The sequence below is a fragment of the Tursiops truncatus genome, chromosome 5 (genome assembly GCF_011762595.2).
Source record: "Tursiops truncatus isolate mTurTru1 chromosome 5, mTurTru1.mat.Y, whole genome shotgun sequence".
In the NCBI taxonomy this organism is placed as follows: Eukaryota; Metazoa; Chordata; class Mammalia; order Artiodactyla; family Delphinidae; genus Tursiops; species Tursiops truncatus.
In genome coordinates this window covers 70,141,329-70,156,988 of record NC_047038.1, presented here as the reverse complement: position 1 = coordinate 70,156,988, position 15,660 = coordinate 70,141,329, and the positions used below count along the sequence as shown (strand labels likewise).

Below are 15,660 nucleotides of genomic sequence, written 5' to 3'. Positions count from 1 at the left end.
TAACAGATGGCTTCAACTCTGAATAATGAGTTAATAGCTTTTCTGGATTTCTCAAACATTTGTCAGAAATTGTAATTACTGAAGCTAATGTCACTTCGTGGGTGAAAATAGGGAGCCCAGAATTTAGGGACAGAAGAAAGTTATCGTTTGAAACTTACTAGTAAGACTTGACCCACAATGATGGTGGATAGAAATTCCCAGAGTAACCCTCTAGAACAGAATATTTCCTAAATATTGGTCAAGAGGGTATAAGAGGCAATTATAAGGGTATGGCATTTAACAAAAAGGAGACTCAAAGAAATAGGTTTTTCTTCAAGAGAGAATACACTAAGGAGAAGCAATTCCTATTGTGTAACATTCTGGTAAGAGAGTTCAGTTAGGGTGAGTCAATATCTTGAGTGAAATGACAAAATAGAGTCTGGGGACAGAAAAAACTGAAGACTGGACCTTTTCTTGTAATAATTCTAAATTAGTATAGCCCAGAGTTTTACCTAAGCAGCCAACCAGCCAGTTTCACCCTCTTGATTTCTCTCAGATATAACTTCTAGAATCACAGATTTTAATCTAACCTGATTGTGGCAATAACTCAAAAAGGGGTTGATTGAATTATTAACCTATCATCCCTTCCTCTTAATATGAACCTGAATCAATACTAATTTGAGGCAGGTACAAGATGTTAGTCGGAGCCTGGTTTAATATTTTACTTTAACAATAAGCTACCAAGCATGATTGTTCCACATGAAACTGTGAAAGAGAATGATTGTTAACAGTGTTGATATACCTCGTATTAGAAATTCTCAGTTGTCTTTTGAACAGCATGATTGTGGTAGACATAAACTGTGTGTTTACCAAACTGTTTCTTTTCCTTCTTGGGAACACAGCTAAACTGTATTTTCCAGATTCCCTTACAGTTAGTTGCTACCATGACACTGGGTTCTGGCTGATGGAAACGGGTAGAAATGATGTTCCCCATTTCTAGATTTGGCATATAAAAATCTCCTTTATGATCTTTCACATGCTTTTTCCCCAGTGACTGAACAGACAGAACTCTGAGGTCTTGGAGACTAAAAGAGCCTCCTAACCACCTATACCTGTATTAAACTGACACACATATAACGAAAAAATAAATATTATGTTAAGCTACTAAAATTTTGGTGTTGTTTTGTTAGTCAACCTACTCTGACCAACGCAGAAATTGGTATGAGTGGGAGGTACTGTAACATAACCTAAAATATGTAGTTGATTTAGTGTATGGCGGCAGGCCAGAAAGCTGGGGTTCATGTTATGCACTGCCTTTGACAATTTGGAAGGCAGAACCTACGCCAACTGAGACTAGTTCTAGGCAATGCGATCGGAAGACAGATTATTATCAGCGTACGTCGGTTGTTATTGCTTGCGTTTAGCAAGATGTTGAAAGAAGGGGATGAGTTCAGGTAAGATTTGGCTAATTTTCAAGCCAAAATTAAAGGGACTAGATGGAATCATAATCTAGCATTTTAAATAAAATCATTTAAAACTAAAACTTTGAATAGAAAATTTAGAAAAACTAAAAGGGAATCAAAGTCACCTGTAATCCCCGAAGTGAAAGATAACCATAACTCTAAGTGTGCAGAGAAAGTTTAATAAAACTCTGAACAAAGTTACCAACTGCTTTGAGAGCATTCGCGAATATGCCTTCCACGTAATACCATAAGGGTGTGTAACAAACGTTTCAACGTCGCAACGGGCATAAAGTATTTTCCTCACTCATAGGGAAAGCGAGGCCTCCATCTCTGCGCAAGCGCACAAGGGCTCCAGCTTCTCCCGGCCCGCCCCGCCCACCCCGACCAGCTGGGTAGAGTCACGTGAGCGAGCCGCGGCCTCAAAGGAGACGCCAGGACTGGTCATGTGACCTAGCCTCGCTACTCGCAGGGATGGAGCCGGAAGAGGGGGTTCCCTTGTGGCGGCTGCAGAAGCTTCCTGCCGAGCTGGGCCTGCAGGTGAGGAGGGCCCCAGGGGCGGCTGCGCGGGGCCGGGCTCCGGGAAGGCCTGGCGTGCGGGGCAGGTCCCACCTGGATGCGTTTGCGGGGCTCGTGCCGGCTTCCCAGGGGAAGGAGGAGGAAGGGGTGTGATTTCGGGTGGCCCGCCTCCTGCGTTTCCTGGAGAGTTGAGGAGGCCGAGGCTTGGGTCGCCACTTCTGCGACCCGGCCTCCAGTGGCCTCTCCGGGCGCTTTGCACGCAGACGCCCGCCGGGCCGCGCCCGCACCTGAGTGGGGACTGCCTGTTCTCTCCCGCAAGCGGCCGGGACCAAGTGACCCGGGCCGGGGGGTGGAGTCGCCACGTAGTCTTTGAAAACTTACAACCTGGACGGGTTGGTTTGCAACCTCTCGTTCCCTATTGAACACACATTAAAGTTTCGGCTCTTTTGCACTGTATACAAGGCCCTTTGTGATTTGGCCTCCACCACCTCTCCAGCTTTGTATGCTGTCATCTCCCAAGTTGCACCATGTGGTTTTACACTTTTATCTGCATATGCAGCTGCTTGTGACTAGAAATACCCTTCTCCTGTTTGGCCAACTACTCATCCTTTTAAGACATACTTTTCCCTCCTTCCTCTGTGCTGTTCTGTACCTTCTGTAAACTTGTATTATAACTCTTATCATCCTAAATTACATTTATTTATTGATATATTAGTTTTCTCTAATGGACTGAGGCTCTGATATGTAGGACCTTATCTTATTTATCCTCAGTTTCCTCATTTGTAAAATGGGGATAATAGCAAGGCTTACTTCACAGGGTTACAGTGAAGATCAGCACAGTGTTTGGTACATAATTCGGGCTTTATAAATGGTAGCTGTTATAGTTATTTTTCTTTGTATTTACATTAACTTGTTTAATAACTGGAATGAAGTGCTCATTACATATTTGTGAATTAATTTAAAAAATATATTCCAAAAGGATAGCACTCTTATTTTTCAGTTTGAGTTCTGAGTTTTGTTTTAGCATGGGGGACAGTTTGGGATAAGGTGAAATATAGGTAGAGAATTTTGAATGAATTTCAAGTTGACAATGTTGGTTAATTTATGATAAATAAAATTTCTGTTCACATAGTGCTTTAGCCAACATTTGGAAGTAGGGTCACCAGTTGCTCATCTCTGTTCCGATATGTGTGGTGTTTATAGAGGAGTTACTGCTTAAAATGGACTGGAATATGATCCAGGAGAAAAGAGTTGGAAGCCTTGCTGCTTAAATGCATTTCCAAGTTGTTTGGGTTCAAGTATGCTTCTTACAAGACACAAATATCCCTTGAGAAGGAAAACCATATTTATCATTTGCCTAGAATAGTGCTGGTATAGTAGGTACTCAGTTAATATATGTTAAAGGCATGGAACGTAGTACCGTAGTAGTAGTAGTAATAGTGATGATGATGATAATAATAAGATGAAGAAGGATAACAATGGCAAGCAGTGTTTAATGCCAGGAGTGTGCCAAGTGATCTGCATGTATTCTTCAATCCATACAACATTATAGGGGTAGATGATATCCTCGTTTTACACATGGAAACAGGCACAGAATGTTTAAATAACTTGGCAAAACTAGTATGTAGTGGAAATAGGATTCAGACTAGACAGTTTTGTTCCAAAATCCAGTCTTAATTACTTAGTTTAGTTATATATGTGTTAGGGTTTCCAGTGCTGGCATTAAGGTAGGGTAGAGAGAAAGGAATGTAAAAAAGAAAGAAAGGCACCGAGGGCTTTTTTTGGACCAAAAGAAATAAGTGTGGGTGTTGTGGAAAACGGAGAGAAGAGGTGTGTAGATCTACAGTTAAAAGACTTTGATCTAAGAGTCATACCTTGTTTTTTCGTTATTGGTATAAATCCGATGTCTAAGGAATCCCAAGGAGAAACTTGTACACTCACCATCTTCCTTTCAGGAACGTTGGAGAAACAACAGTGTATCTATAAAATTATTTTAGCTTCTGAAGGTGGACAATTACAGAAAGTCTGTTTGTGTGTGTGTGTGTGTGTGTGTGTGTGTGTGTGTGTGTGTGTGTGTGTGTGTGTGTGTGAAGCTCTAACTTTTTTTTTTTTTTTTGCGGTACACGGGGCTCTCACTGTTGTGGCCTCTCCCGTTGCGGAGCACAGGCTCCGGACACTCAGGCTCAGCGGCCATGGCTCACGGGCCCAGCTGCTCCGCGGCATGTGGGATCTTCCCGGACCGGGGCACGAACCCGTGTCCCCTGCATCGGCAGGCGGACTCCCAACCACTGCGCCACCAGGGAAGCCCTCTAACTTTTAATTAATAAAATAATGTTAAGGATAGTTGCTTTTCAACCTCAGCTGCTCCTGAAGGTTACATGAACTTCTCCCAACACCATTTATGTGCTACGAGGAAGATAAATCTGTTTTATAATTTTACTTATAATTACATTTATTTCTCTTTTTTCTTCTCTCTAGCTTCTTCATAAAATAATTGATGGCATTTGTGGCCGAACTTATCCTCTCTACCAGGATTATCACAGTGTTTGGGATTCAACAGAATGGATGCATGTTCTAGAAGACATTACCAACTTTTTCAAAGCTGTAGTTGGTAAAAATTTATCTGATGAAGAGGTAACTTCATTCCAAATTTATATACCTTATGATAAATAATAAATAATTTGTATTCAGTTTTTTTTATTAAGTTGGTCTTCAGGGCACTATATAAAACAAGGGCCATCATTATTAAGTGTATAATAGATAACAATAAAAACCTCATAATTTTAAGTGGAAAATCTGCAAGTTCTGGATTTTTGTAGTTTTGTTTTTGGTTGTTTGTATATTTTAAAATTGTGAAACATTTAAGTCATATAGAAGAAAACGGAAAGTTATATAACTGACACCTATATTCCCATTACCACAATTAAACAGTTGTTAAAATTTTATTTTATGTATTTCAGGTTTGTGTGTGTTTTAGAAACAAGGCATTACAGATACACATAAATATCACCCTCCCCCTAGAGATTACCACTTGTGAAGTTGTGTGCGTGTTTTGTATTCTATATTGTGTGAATATTTGCATCTTTAAGCAATATATACAATTATTTGAGCTGTTTAAATGTGTAACTTGTCAATGGTAATGTTTATTTGTAATTTTCCTGCCACACTGCGTTTTAGATTTACCAATGTTCATAAATGTAGATCTGGTTTATGTATTTTAACCCCTTGTAGTATTTGATGATAGGAATTAGTAGGGCTTATTTTTCTATCCCCCTACTGATGAATAGTTGGGTCATTGCCTCTTTCATTATTATGAATAGTGCGGACTCTCAACCACTCTCAACCACTGCGCCACCAGGGAAGCCCGAAGGTCAGAGTTTTAACATGAATTTTTAGGGGACATTAAGTGCATAGCATGGGATTGCACTGAATCTCTAGACTGTTTTGGAGAGAATTGACATCTTAACAGTACTGAGCCTTCTGATCTATGAATATGGTATAACCTTCCATTCATTTAGATTAACTTCAGTTTTGCTCTAATATTTTGTAGTTTTCAGTGTAGAGGTCTTGCAAATATTTTGTTGGATTTATTTCTAAGTAACTGATGTTTCTGATCTTTAATTTTGCTCTCCAATTGCATATTGCTAGTATGTGCAAACAGTGTTGATTTTTATATACTTTGTGTCCAACAGTCTTTCTAAATTTATATATAATGGTTTATAAATTTTTTTGGATTTTTTTTGTATGCAATCATTTTCTTTTTCAATTTTAATACCTTTTATTTCTTTTTTTCCCCTCTTATTGCACTGGCTTATACTTTCAGGACAGTTTTGGGGAAAAAAGAAAAGCAGTGCCTTGTTCCTGACCTTACAGAGAATGTATGTGTTCACTATTTCACAATTTAGTGTGTCAGCTGTATGATTTTATGGGTATCCGTGATTAGATTAAAGAAGCTTCCTACAATTCTTACTTTGCTGAGAATTTTTATCATTAATAGGTATTGAATTTTATCAGATGCTTTTTTCCTGAATTTATTATTTTCACCTTTATTTTGTTAATGTGATGCCTTGCATTGATTTTTGAATGTTAAGCTAACCTTACGTTGCCAAAATAAACTCAACTTGGTCATGATGTATTATCTTTTTTAATGTATCTTTTGGTTTGATTTGCCAATATTTTGTTTAGGATTTTTTCATCTATATTTGAGTGATATTGGCCCATAATTTTTTTTTCCTATAATTTTTTTTTCAGAATATAAAGTTTTATTCTGGTCTCATGGAATGAATTAGGAAGTTGTTTGTTTTGTTTTTTTTTCCTTTTTCTCTGAAAGTTTGTGCAAGATTTATTTCTTTTGTCACTTAGTACTGTGTTACCATGTTGCTTAATTTTCAGATGCTGGAATTTTTTTTCAGTTATGATTTAATTACACAGTGGCTCAAAAATATAAATAGTATGGTTCCAATCCTTTGAAATCTTGTGATTTGCGACATGGCTCAGCGTATGTTTCATTTTGGGGGATGTCCCATATACACTTGAAGATAATATGTATTCTGCAATCGTAGGGTGTAGTGTTCTATGTGTAGTTAGGTTAAGCAGAAAATGTTTTTCAATGCTATATTTTTACTGATTTTTTTGTCTCTTTCTATCAGTTACTGAGAGGTTTGTTAACATCTCTAATTATGAAAGTTGACTTACCCATTTCTCTTTTTCTGCCAAGTTTTGGTGCTTTATATATTTTGAAGTGGTGTTATTATGTGCACACACATTTATGATTGTTATGTATTTCTGTTGAGCAACCCTTTTGCTATCCTGCTCTATTTCATAAAGTCTGTTTTCTGATACATTAATATAGGTATACCAGCTTTAGTGGTTTCCAAGTGTATTCACTCTTATTCTGCTTCACTGGTCAGCCCTTTTTACTTTCTGTTTTGCAAAAATTTGTTAAAACCTCTTGTTTATTGGTTATGCATCCTCATCTTATTGTTTCATGGTTATAGAAGTTTTTTTTTCATTTATTGATACTACTATTTTAAAGGGTATGTGAGAGTGTGACTGTTGTTTACATTTTAAACAGAAAGGCCCTAAAGATGCTCAGCATCACTAATCATGAGAGAAATGCAAATCAAAACTACCAGGAGGTATCACCTCACATTGGTCAGAATGGCCATCATCAAAAAGTCTACAAACAATAAATGCTGGAGAGGGTGTGGAGAAAAGGGAACCCTCATACACTGTTGGTAGGAATGTAAATTGATACAGCTGCTATGGAAAACAGTATGGAGGTTCCTTAAAAAAACTAAAAATAGAACTACCATATGACCAAACAATCCCACTACTGGGCATATACCCAGAGAAAACCATAATTCAAAAAAACACATGCACCCCAGTGTTCATAGCAGAACTATTTACAATAGCCAGGACATGGAAGCAACCTAAATGTCCATCAAAAGAGGAATGGGTAAAGAAGATGTGGTACATGTATACAGTGGAATATTACTCAGCCATAAAAAGGAGTGAAATTAGGTCATCTGTAGAGACATGGATGAACCTAGAGAGTGTCATACAGAGTGAAGTAAGTCAGAAAGAGAAAAGCGAATATCGTATAATAACGCATATATGTGGAATCTAGAAAAGTGGTATAGGTGGTCTTATTTGCAAAGCAGAAATAGAGACAGAGACGTAGAAAACAATGTGTGGATACCAAGGGGGGAAGGGGTGGGGTGGGAGGAATTAGGAGACTGGGATTGACACGTATACATTATCAATACTATGTATAAAATAGACAAATGATGGGAACATACTGTATAGCACAGGGGATTCTGCCTAATGCACTGGGGTAACCTAAATGGGAGGGAAGTCCAAAGGGGAGGGGATATCTCTATGTGTATGGCTGATTCATTTTGTTGTGCACAACATTGTAAAGCAGCCATACTCCAATAAAAATTAAAAGAATAAACAGAAAGGCCCTTTCACTGATTTTCTAACCATCTATTTTTATTTTCATAGATATCTCAGCAGTTGGATCAGTTGAATTCATCTCATCAAGAAGCTATCATGAAATGCTTAAAAAGTAGGAAAGATGAAATCAAGCAGGCTCTGTTGGAAGAAATAGTTGATATTTCCTCTTCACAGCTACAGGATTTTGATTGGCAGTTAAAGGTGAGAATATATTTATTTATGAGTATTTATGCTTTTTATTTCATTTTTTGAATAGATTTATTTTTTGTAATATATATCTAAAATTTCTGTATTTTTGAGAATACATTTTCCTAAAAATGTATCAAAGATAATTAAAATTACATCTTTTGTGTTAACTTGGGCATCAGTAAGTGCACTGCAGACATCTAAACCATGTATAATAAATTACAAGTATAATAAATTTAATTAAGTAAAGCTTTAAGTCATTAAAGGACTAAAAGTCATGTAGATGAAGGAATAGATATGTACTCTGTGGCTCTGGCGGATAGGACAAAGGCTAAAGTATATGATTTGTAATAAGATAGGTTTCAATTCAACCTAAGAAATAATAATTTAACCACTATACGTATCTGAAAATTATTATTTTTTTTTTTGTGGTACGCGGGCCTCTCACTGTTGTGGCCTCTCCCGTTGCGGAGCACAGGCTCCGGACACGCAGGCTCAGTGGCCATGGCTCACAGGCCCAGCCGCTCTGCGGCATGTGGGATCTTCCTGGACCGTGGCACGAACCTGCGTCCCCTGCATCGGCAGGTGGACTCTCAACACTGCGCCACCAGGGAAGCCCTGAAAATTACTTTAACCTCTTTTTGAGTTAGCACACTCCTTCTCATAGCTGGTATTCAAACATAGGCTGGGAAACCGCTTGTTGGAAGTATTGAGGAAAATTATTGATGAGGCGGACAACCTGAAGGTGATGCTTTCTCAGATATTATGGGTCCTGTGTTTTGGAGAGAGGATGGAGGAGCTACGTGAAGGTTTGTTTGGTCCTGTAGTGTATGCACCACAAGGGAGATCCTTTGAGGTTGGTTGTCAGGGAGGGAGTCCTTTACTATTGCCCAAGTAAACTTTCGCAAGTGGTAGCACTCCAAAATTCAGTTATTGTGGGGTTACTGGCTCAGATTCCAGGAAAACTGAGTTTCTCTTTGCCATCTGCCAGTGAAGCTATGATGATTGTTTCAAAAAGCTTTAGTATCGTCAACAGTTGGTTCTTCCATTTCCTCTAGACAGAAAGTAGAAGAGGTAAAAGTGTCCTATGTTTTTGTTGAGTGGCTCTGATCAAAGATGGTATCTTGATAACATTTTTCAATAGTTTAATAGAGAGTTATCTGCTCATTATTTAAGCATCTTAATTTCTGAGACTTAACGGTGTTTTTAGTTTTATCTTTGTACACGGACTTTCATCCTGTTGTTGTCGTTACACTTCTTTAAAATTCTGTTTCTTGATGCATTGGACCCATTCAGTACTTCCCAGCCATAACGCTGCTCTAGATTTCTACTCCTACCATAAAATCCTGACTGGTTGTCTTTTTCCCCTAAACTACTTTCTCTCTTTTCTTTTTCTATTCTTCAGATATATGCTGGTTTGGCATGGGTTTAATTTCTTTTATTCCTTTCACATTTCCCTGTACTTCATAGCAAACAGGAGTACTCTTTTTTCTAACGTGTTGTTTGTAAGCTCTGATGCATATGTAATATATTCCTTTTTAATACTACTTACTAATTAGTATTTTTCTCATTTTAAACAGCTTGCACTTTCTAGTGACAAGATTGCTACACTACAAATGCCACTTTTAAACCTTCACCTAGATGTGAAAGAAAACGGTGAAGTCAAGCCGTATTCTGTTGAAATGAGTAAAGAAGAGCTGCAGAATCTAATAAATTCCTTGGAAGCAGCTAATAAGGTATGTGTTTTAATTTTTTTGTATGGTTCAAAATATTTAATTTCTGATTGATACCATTAGAGCAATATAAGAAAAACTAATCATTTATGTTTAATATTTCTTTTGTTCCTGATATTTTATGTCAAGCACAGAAGATACTTTGATATGTTCTTCTCTAGTTTTAGATATTACATTAATTATAAATTTAATTTACATTAATAGAACATAATTTATCAAGTGGTTATTTTTTTAAAGAATAACAGCTAAATTTGTTTTGCTCCAGTGCTCATTAATGGTAAAAAAATTTTTCTGAAGACATTTAATGATTAATAATTAATGATCTTGAAGAAAAGATTGTCTTATTTACTGGACAAATGGCAGAAAATCACCTTAAGTACCAGAGACAAAGTATGGTTTGTAGTTATTATGACAGAAATCAGCTTGAGACAAAATAGAGCTAATGAAGGACCAAAAGCTTTACATTTACAAAGGACTGGCTAAGTAACAGTAACAATTCCGAGTGTTTAACTAATGTGAAAAGTAATATTTAGACAGTAGAAACTGCTGCCGTGAGGAAGACATAATTCCCTACGTTGCGTATGTTCCTTTTTTTGTTGCCGAGCGTCGTCTCTAGTGATCGTGTCTCAAGGATTAAAGTCAGTTATTCTTACCAACCTCTCTTGCCACTAACCCATCGTGGCTCGATCTTTTTGAAAGTCTGGTATACTTCATCTTCCCTCCATACTCTGCAGTCACTCGGCCATCGTGGTGCCTTGATGACTGGTCCACATGCCCAGTAACAAACTGGTAGCCTGGCTTGCCTTTGGATGAGGCTACAAGTCTGGAGACGTGTGTGGCAGAGCCTGGTGTAAATGTTAGATGAGTCTGAAGCATGGATCCTGGCAGACCTGTGCCTTCTGTGCATTGTACTTGTCAGTTCTCCAGCCCCTTCTTCAGAGATTTCAAAGCATCTCATTCAGCAGATACTAGCATCATTCTGGGATAACCTGATTCCCACCCTTCCCTCCCTTTGTGTTTTAAGGTGGTCCTGCAGTTGAAATAACTGGAAGTGATGAATACCAATATTATCGGATTCCACTGCTACAACTGATACGGCAGAGTGAATACCATGTGTTAGGAAACCTGTGATATACTCTTATGGCCTGCTGAGAAAGCAGCAGTGTTGAGATTACAAAGACAACAATTTATCAGCTTCCCTAAAGAACAGGAAATTATATGGTTGACAAGAAATGCATAAAAACATGAAAGATGAAAAGGCTATAATAGCAGTTTATATTTTCATAATGACTGTTTTGCTTCATTTATTACATATTTGAGAAACCTTTACAGATATACAGTTTTATTGAAAGCTAAAAGTAGGCTCTAAAGTAATGGAAACTTACAAGCACAAATATACTTGAATATTGCTTAAAGAACTATGTGAATAGCAAGGATGTTTATTATGGTTATATATGGTTAATTTGTGATATTTTAAAAAAATAACTTTTAAAGAATGTATAAGCTACATCTGTAACTCAGGAGATCCCATGTTTTTCTCGTATTTCAAAGGAAAGTTTATAAAATGTAAAATTTCTTAGAGAAGTGCTCCAGACATGAAAAAACACTAAATCTGTGTGAACAATTTTGAGTTTTGAATAATAGAAACTAAAATCTCATATTAGAACATAGATAAAAATGAAAATAACACTGTAACTTCTGTATTTCTGTGTCTGATCAGGAGAGTATGCTCTGATAAAAAGAATACATGTCATTGTATAGAGTATACACTACTATCAAAATGTCAGCTAAGACTGTATATAGACCACATTTGTTGTAAACTCTTAATTTGTTACAAACTCTTAATGAAGTTTTGGATGTTAACAACTTCATTGGAAAACAGACCATTTTTAATTTCAGTTAACTTTAAAAACAAGCATTTTGAGCAAATAAAAAATATTTTATTTTTATATATTGCTTTATTTCAGATGACTTTCTACATAACTCAATAACACATCATTGGTACCTGATTTTTGCAAGATTTATAATTCATTAGAGCATCAGATTATTATTCGAGGTGTCCAGAGCATTCCCTCTTATTCTCATCATACAGATGAGGGTAGGCTTAGTGAGATTAACAAAAATGAGTGCAGTTCGGACGGTGCTACTCAAAACGTGTCTGTAGGCTAATGCCACTCTATGAACTGTTTGTTACAGCTTGGTGATTAGATGTGGAGCTTGTGCCACAATGTTCATCAATATACTTCTTTCTTCACTGAGAAATTTTGGCCAGGGAAAAAAAAAATCAGCTGAACTAACCAGCGTGCTTTGGGAGGTAGTTGTTTTACCTTCTTGTGCAAATTCCTTATGTCGTTGTGGACCAGTAACAGTTTGTAGGCGAGCACTTGCAATAATACTGATATAGGGTCCTTCAGAATTTCAACCCTCCACAAAGTCCTTCCTTTGAGAAGGGAAAAACCTTACTCTGCTTAGTCCTTCTCTCACTACGTTATTCATTACCATATGTAAATGCTTTATTGAAATCTGACTGATATAGACTGCACATATTTAAAGTGGGCAGTCTGATCAGTTTTGACGTCTGCACACCCATGAAAGCGTCACCTCAAGGTGGTGAACAACCAGTCACTCCTGAAAGTGTCGTCCTACTCCTTTGTAATCGTTACTCCTGCGCCCTTTACCCCCAGACGACCACTGAGCTGCGTCCTGCCATTATAGATGAGTTCCCGTTTTCCAGAGTTTAATATAAATGGAATCATACAGTATGTTCTTTTTTTGTGTGATCTGGCTTCTTTCAGTATTATTTTAAGTTCATCCATGATACTGCATATATCAGTGGTTCATTCCTTTTTATTGTTGAGAAGTATTCTGTTGTAGAATTCCACCATCATTTGTTTATCTGTTCACCTGTTAATGGATGTTTTGGTGGTTAACAGTTTTTGGCTGTTACAATACACAGAATGCTATGAACATTCTTGTATGTGTCTTTGTATGGACATATGCTTTCTTTTGGAAGTAAATACTTAGGAGTGAAATGGCTGGATCATGTGGTAGGTGTACGTTTATCTTTTCACTGCCAAACTGTATTCCAAAGTGATTTTTACATTTTACATTCCATACCACAGTCTATGAGAGTTCCACCTCCACCACCTCGCTAACACTTGGTATGGTCAGTCTTTCTAATTTCAGCTGTTCTTAGGTGTGTTGTGGTGTCTCATTGTTGTTTTAATAATATTCATTTCCCTAATGATGTTGAGTATCTTTTCATGTGCTTATTTGCTGTCTGTATATCTTCTTTGGTGAAGTGTCCAGATCAGTTTCCCATTTTTAAATTGGATCGTTTTCTTCCGAGTTTTGGGAATTCTTTATATAGCCTGGATACAAGTCTTTATCACATATATGCCTTGAAGGTATTTAAATATTCTCTCCTAATTTGTGGCTTATCTTTTTTTTTCTTTTTCTTTTTTTTGTAAATAGCTTATTTTTTTAGAACAGTTTTGGATGTACAGAAAAATGAAGCAGATAGTACAAAGAGATCTCATATACCCCACATCCAGTTTCCACTGTTATAACATATTAGTATGGTCCATTTGTTATAATCGATGAACTAATATCAATACATTATTATTAACTAAATTCCATAGTTTATTTAGATTTCCTAAGTTTTTACCTAATGTCCTTTTTCTCTTCCAGGATTCCATTTCATATTTATCATGTCTCCTTAGGCTTCTCTTGCTGTGATAATTTCCCATACCTGTTTTTGATGACCTTGATAGTTTGAGGAATATGGGTGAGATATTTTGTAGGATGCCCCTCTATTGGAATTCAATAATTTTCTCCTGTGTACACTGGGCTTGTGGGTTTGGGGCAGGAAGATCACAGAGGTAAAGTGCCATTTACATCACATCATCTCAAGGGTACAGACTCTTAACAGTATTTATGAATTGACATTGACCTTGATCACCCAGCGGAGGTAGTGTTTGTCAAGTTTCTTCACTGTAAAGTTATTCTTTATTTCTCCTTCTTCCATACTGTCCTCTTTGGAAGGAAGCCACTATGTACAACCCAGACTTAAGGAATTAGGCTCCCCCTCCTTGAGGTCCGAATAGTTACATAAATGCTTTGGAATTCTTCCACATAGATTTGTCTCTTTATTAATTAATTTAATCATTTATATAGTATGGACTCATGGGTATTTATTTTATACTTTGGGTTATAATCCAGTATTACTTATTTTATTACTTAAATTGTTTCAGCTTTGGCCATTTGGAGCTCTTCACTTGGCTCCTTTGTCCTTTGACATACCCTTGAGGTGGATTTTATTTATTTATTTTATATTCTCTCCTTAACTTCCTGGCAATACTAGATGCTCCACGCTCATCTTGTCAATTTTCTTCCCAGTCCTAGAATCAACCATTTCTCCAAGAAGCCCTGGTTCAGTTTATTGAAGAATGGTATTAGAAACCAAGCTGGGTGTGCTCATTGTTGTTTTTTTGGGCCCTCTCAGCTGACCGAACAAAGAAATCCATGCATGTAAACTAACCTGTGTATATACACATATCTATAAATACTTCTTTATATAATCATTTGTATATTAAGCTGCACATGAGTTCCTCCTGATGTCTCCAACTCTGCTTCATTACACAGGGATCATTCTAGCCTGCTACCCTCCCTTATCTGTGAATTCACATTCCAGCAGTGAGAAACCTGAATGCCCCCATTCACCATTCATTCCAGAATATATATAGCAGTCAAGGTTGTTAATCTGTACCCCTGTGTGGGAGGGGGAAATTTTCTTTTTCTTCCCAGGAAGGATTTATTTCTTTTGCCTTTAGTCTCACAGACTCCACTCATTTCCAAGTTACTTGGGTCAGTACCTCTCCTCCCCACTCCCTTCATGAGGTTGTTTTATACGTTTGTAATAGTGAGATTTTTTGCTGTAATCTGTCTTCCTTGCTGGGATCCCCCAGCTTCTTAGATTTAAATTTGCATACATTAAGGTGTATTCTTTTTGTTGAACAGTTCTGAGTTTTGACAAATGCCTAATGTCATGTTGTTGGGGGAGGTCATCGAGAGGATGTGACCAGCTGTTGACCCGTGAGCTGGACCCTGGCAATAGGAGGCTCCTTGCCCCCTCCCCTGTCCTTGGAATGTGCATTCCACTTGTTTTCTCCACTCCCACAAGCTGCCCCAAGGATCCTGCCCAGAGGTGATAATGTGGTATTGAGACTCTGGACTATATATGTGACTGAATCCAGTTAAGGCTTCTATGTAAACTTTTAAGACTTGGGTGGGTTGAGGCAGAGACCTACTTGTCTTGGTGGCCGCCCAAGGCACGTCTTGGATGTTGCCTTTCTTGTTAAAACCACTACCTACTAATCTGGAGTGGTTCACCTCTCAAAGGGCAAGAGATCCTTGCCCTGCATGGGTGGGGGCTGGTTTCTGATTACACTTGGGAAACTGCCGAGGTTGTGAACTAACACATGTACTGACTCCACAGAATAGTTCAACACCCTAAAAATCCCCTATGCTTTACTTAATCATCCCTCTCCATCTTCCTCAGAACCCCAGACAACTAGCGATTTTTCTTAATGTCATTATAGCTTTCCCTTTTCCGGAATGTCGTGTAGTTGGGATCATGTAGTGTGTAGTCTTTTCAGACTGGCTTCTTTCACTTATCAGTATGCTTTTCTTCCAGGTCTTTTTGCATTAATAACTCATTTCTGTTTTCTCTCTGAGAAGTATTTCATTGTGTAGGTGTACCACCGTTTATATTCACTTGTTGAAGGAAATAGGTTCTTTTCATTTTGGGGGCAATTATGAATAAA

The 15,660-nt window shown here is 37.6% G+C and overlaps 1 protein-coding gene across 8 annotated transcripts in view; it reads left to right on the top strand.

Annotated features, from left to right (window-relative positions):
• Positions 1 to 1,820: 1,820 nt before the first annotated feature.
• COMMD8 (COMM domain containing 8) overlaps positions 1,821 to 15,660 on the top strand; it is a 37,175-nt gene continuing 23,335 nt past the window's right edge. For 2 of the 8 annotated variants that reach the window (XM_073805212.1, XM_073805213.1), the window contains exons 1-6: positions 1,821 to 1,979; positions 4,437 to 4,592; positions 5,279 to 5,328; positions 5,782 to 5,836; positions 7,965 to 8,117; positions 9,683 to 9,838. In XM_073805212.1, the coding sequence (XP_073661313.1) occupies positions 1,914 to 1,979; positions 4,437 to 4,592; positions 5,279 to 5,328; positions 5,782 to 5,836; positions 7,965 to 8,117; positions 9,683 to 9,838 (636 nt within the window). In that variant the 5' untranslated portion in view covers positions 1,821 to 1,913. Of the gene's footprint in view, positions 1,980 to 4,436; positions 4,593 to 5,278; positions 5,329 to 5,781; positions 5,837 to 7,032; positions 7,196 to 7,964; positions 8,118 to 9,682; positions 9,839 to 10,859; positions 11,785 to 15,660 lie in introns of those variants that run through there. The other 6 variants (XM_073805215.1, XM_004320236.3, XM_073805218.1 and 3 more) reach the window with 6 other exon arrangements.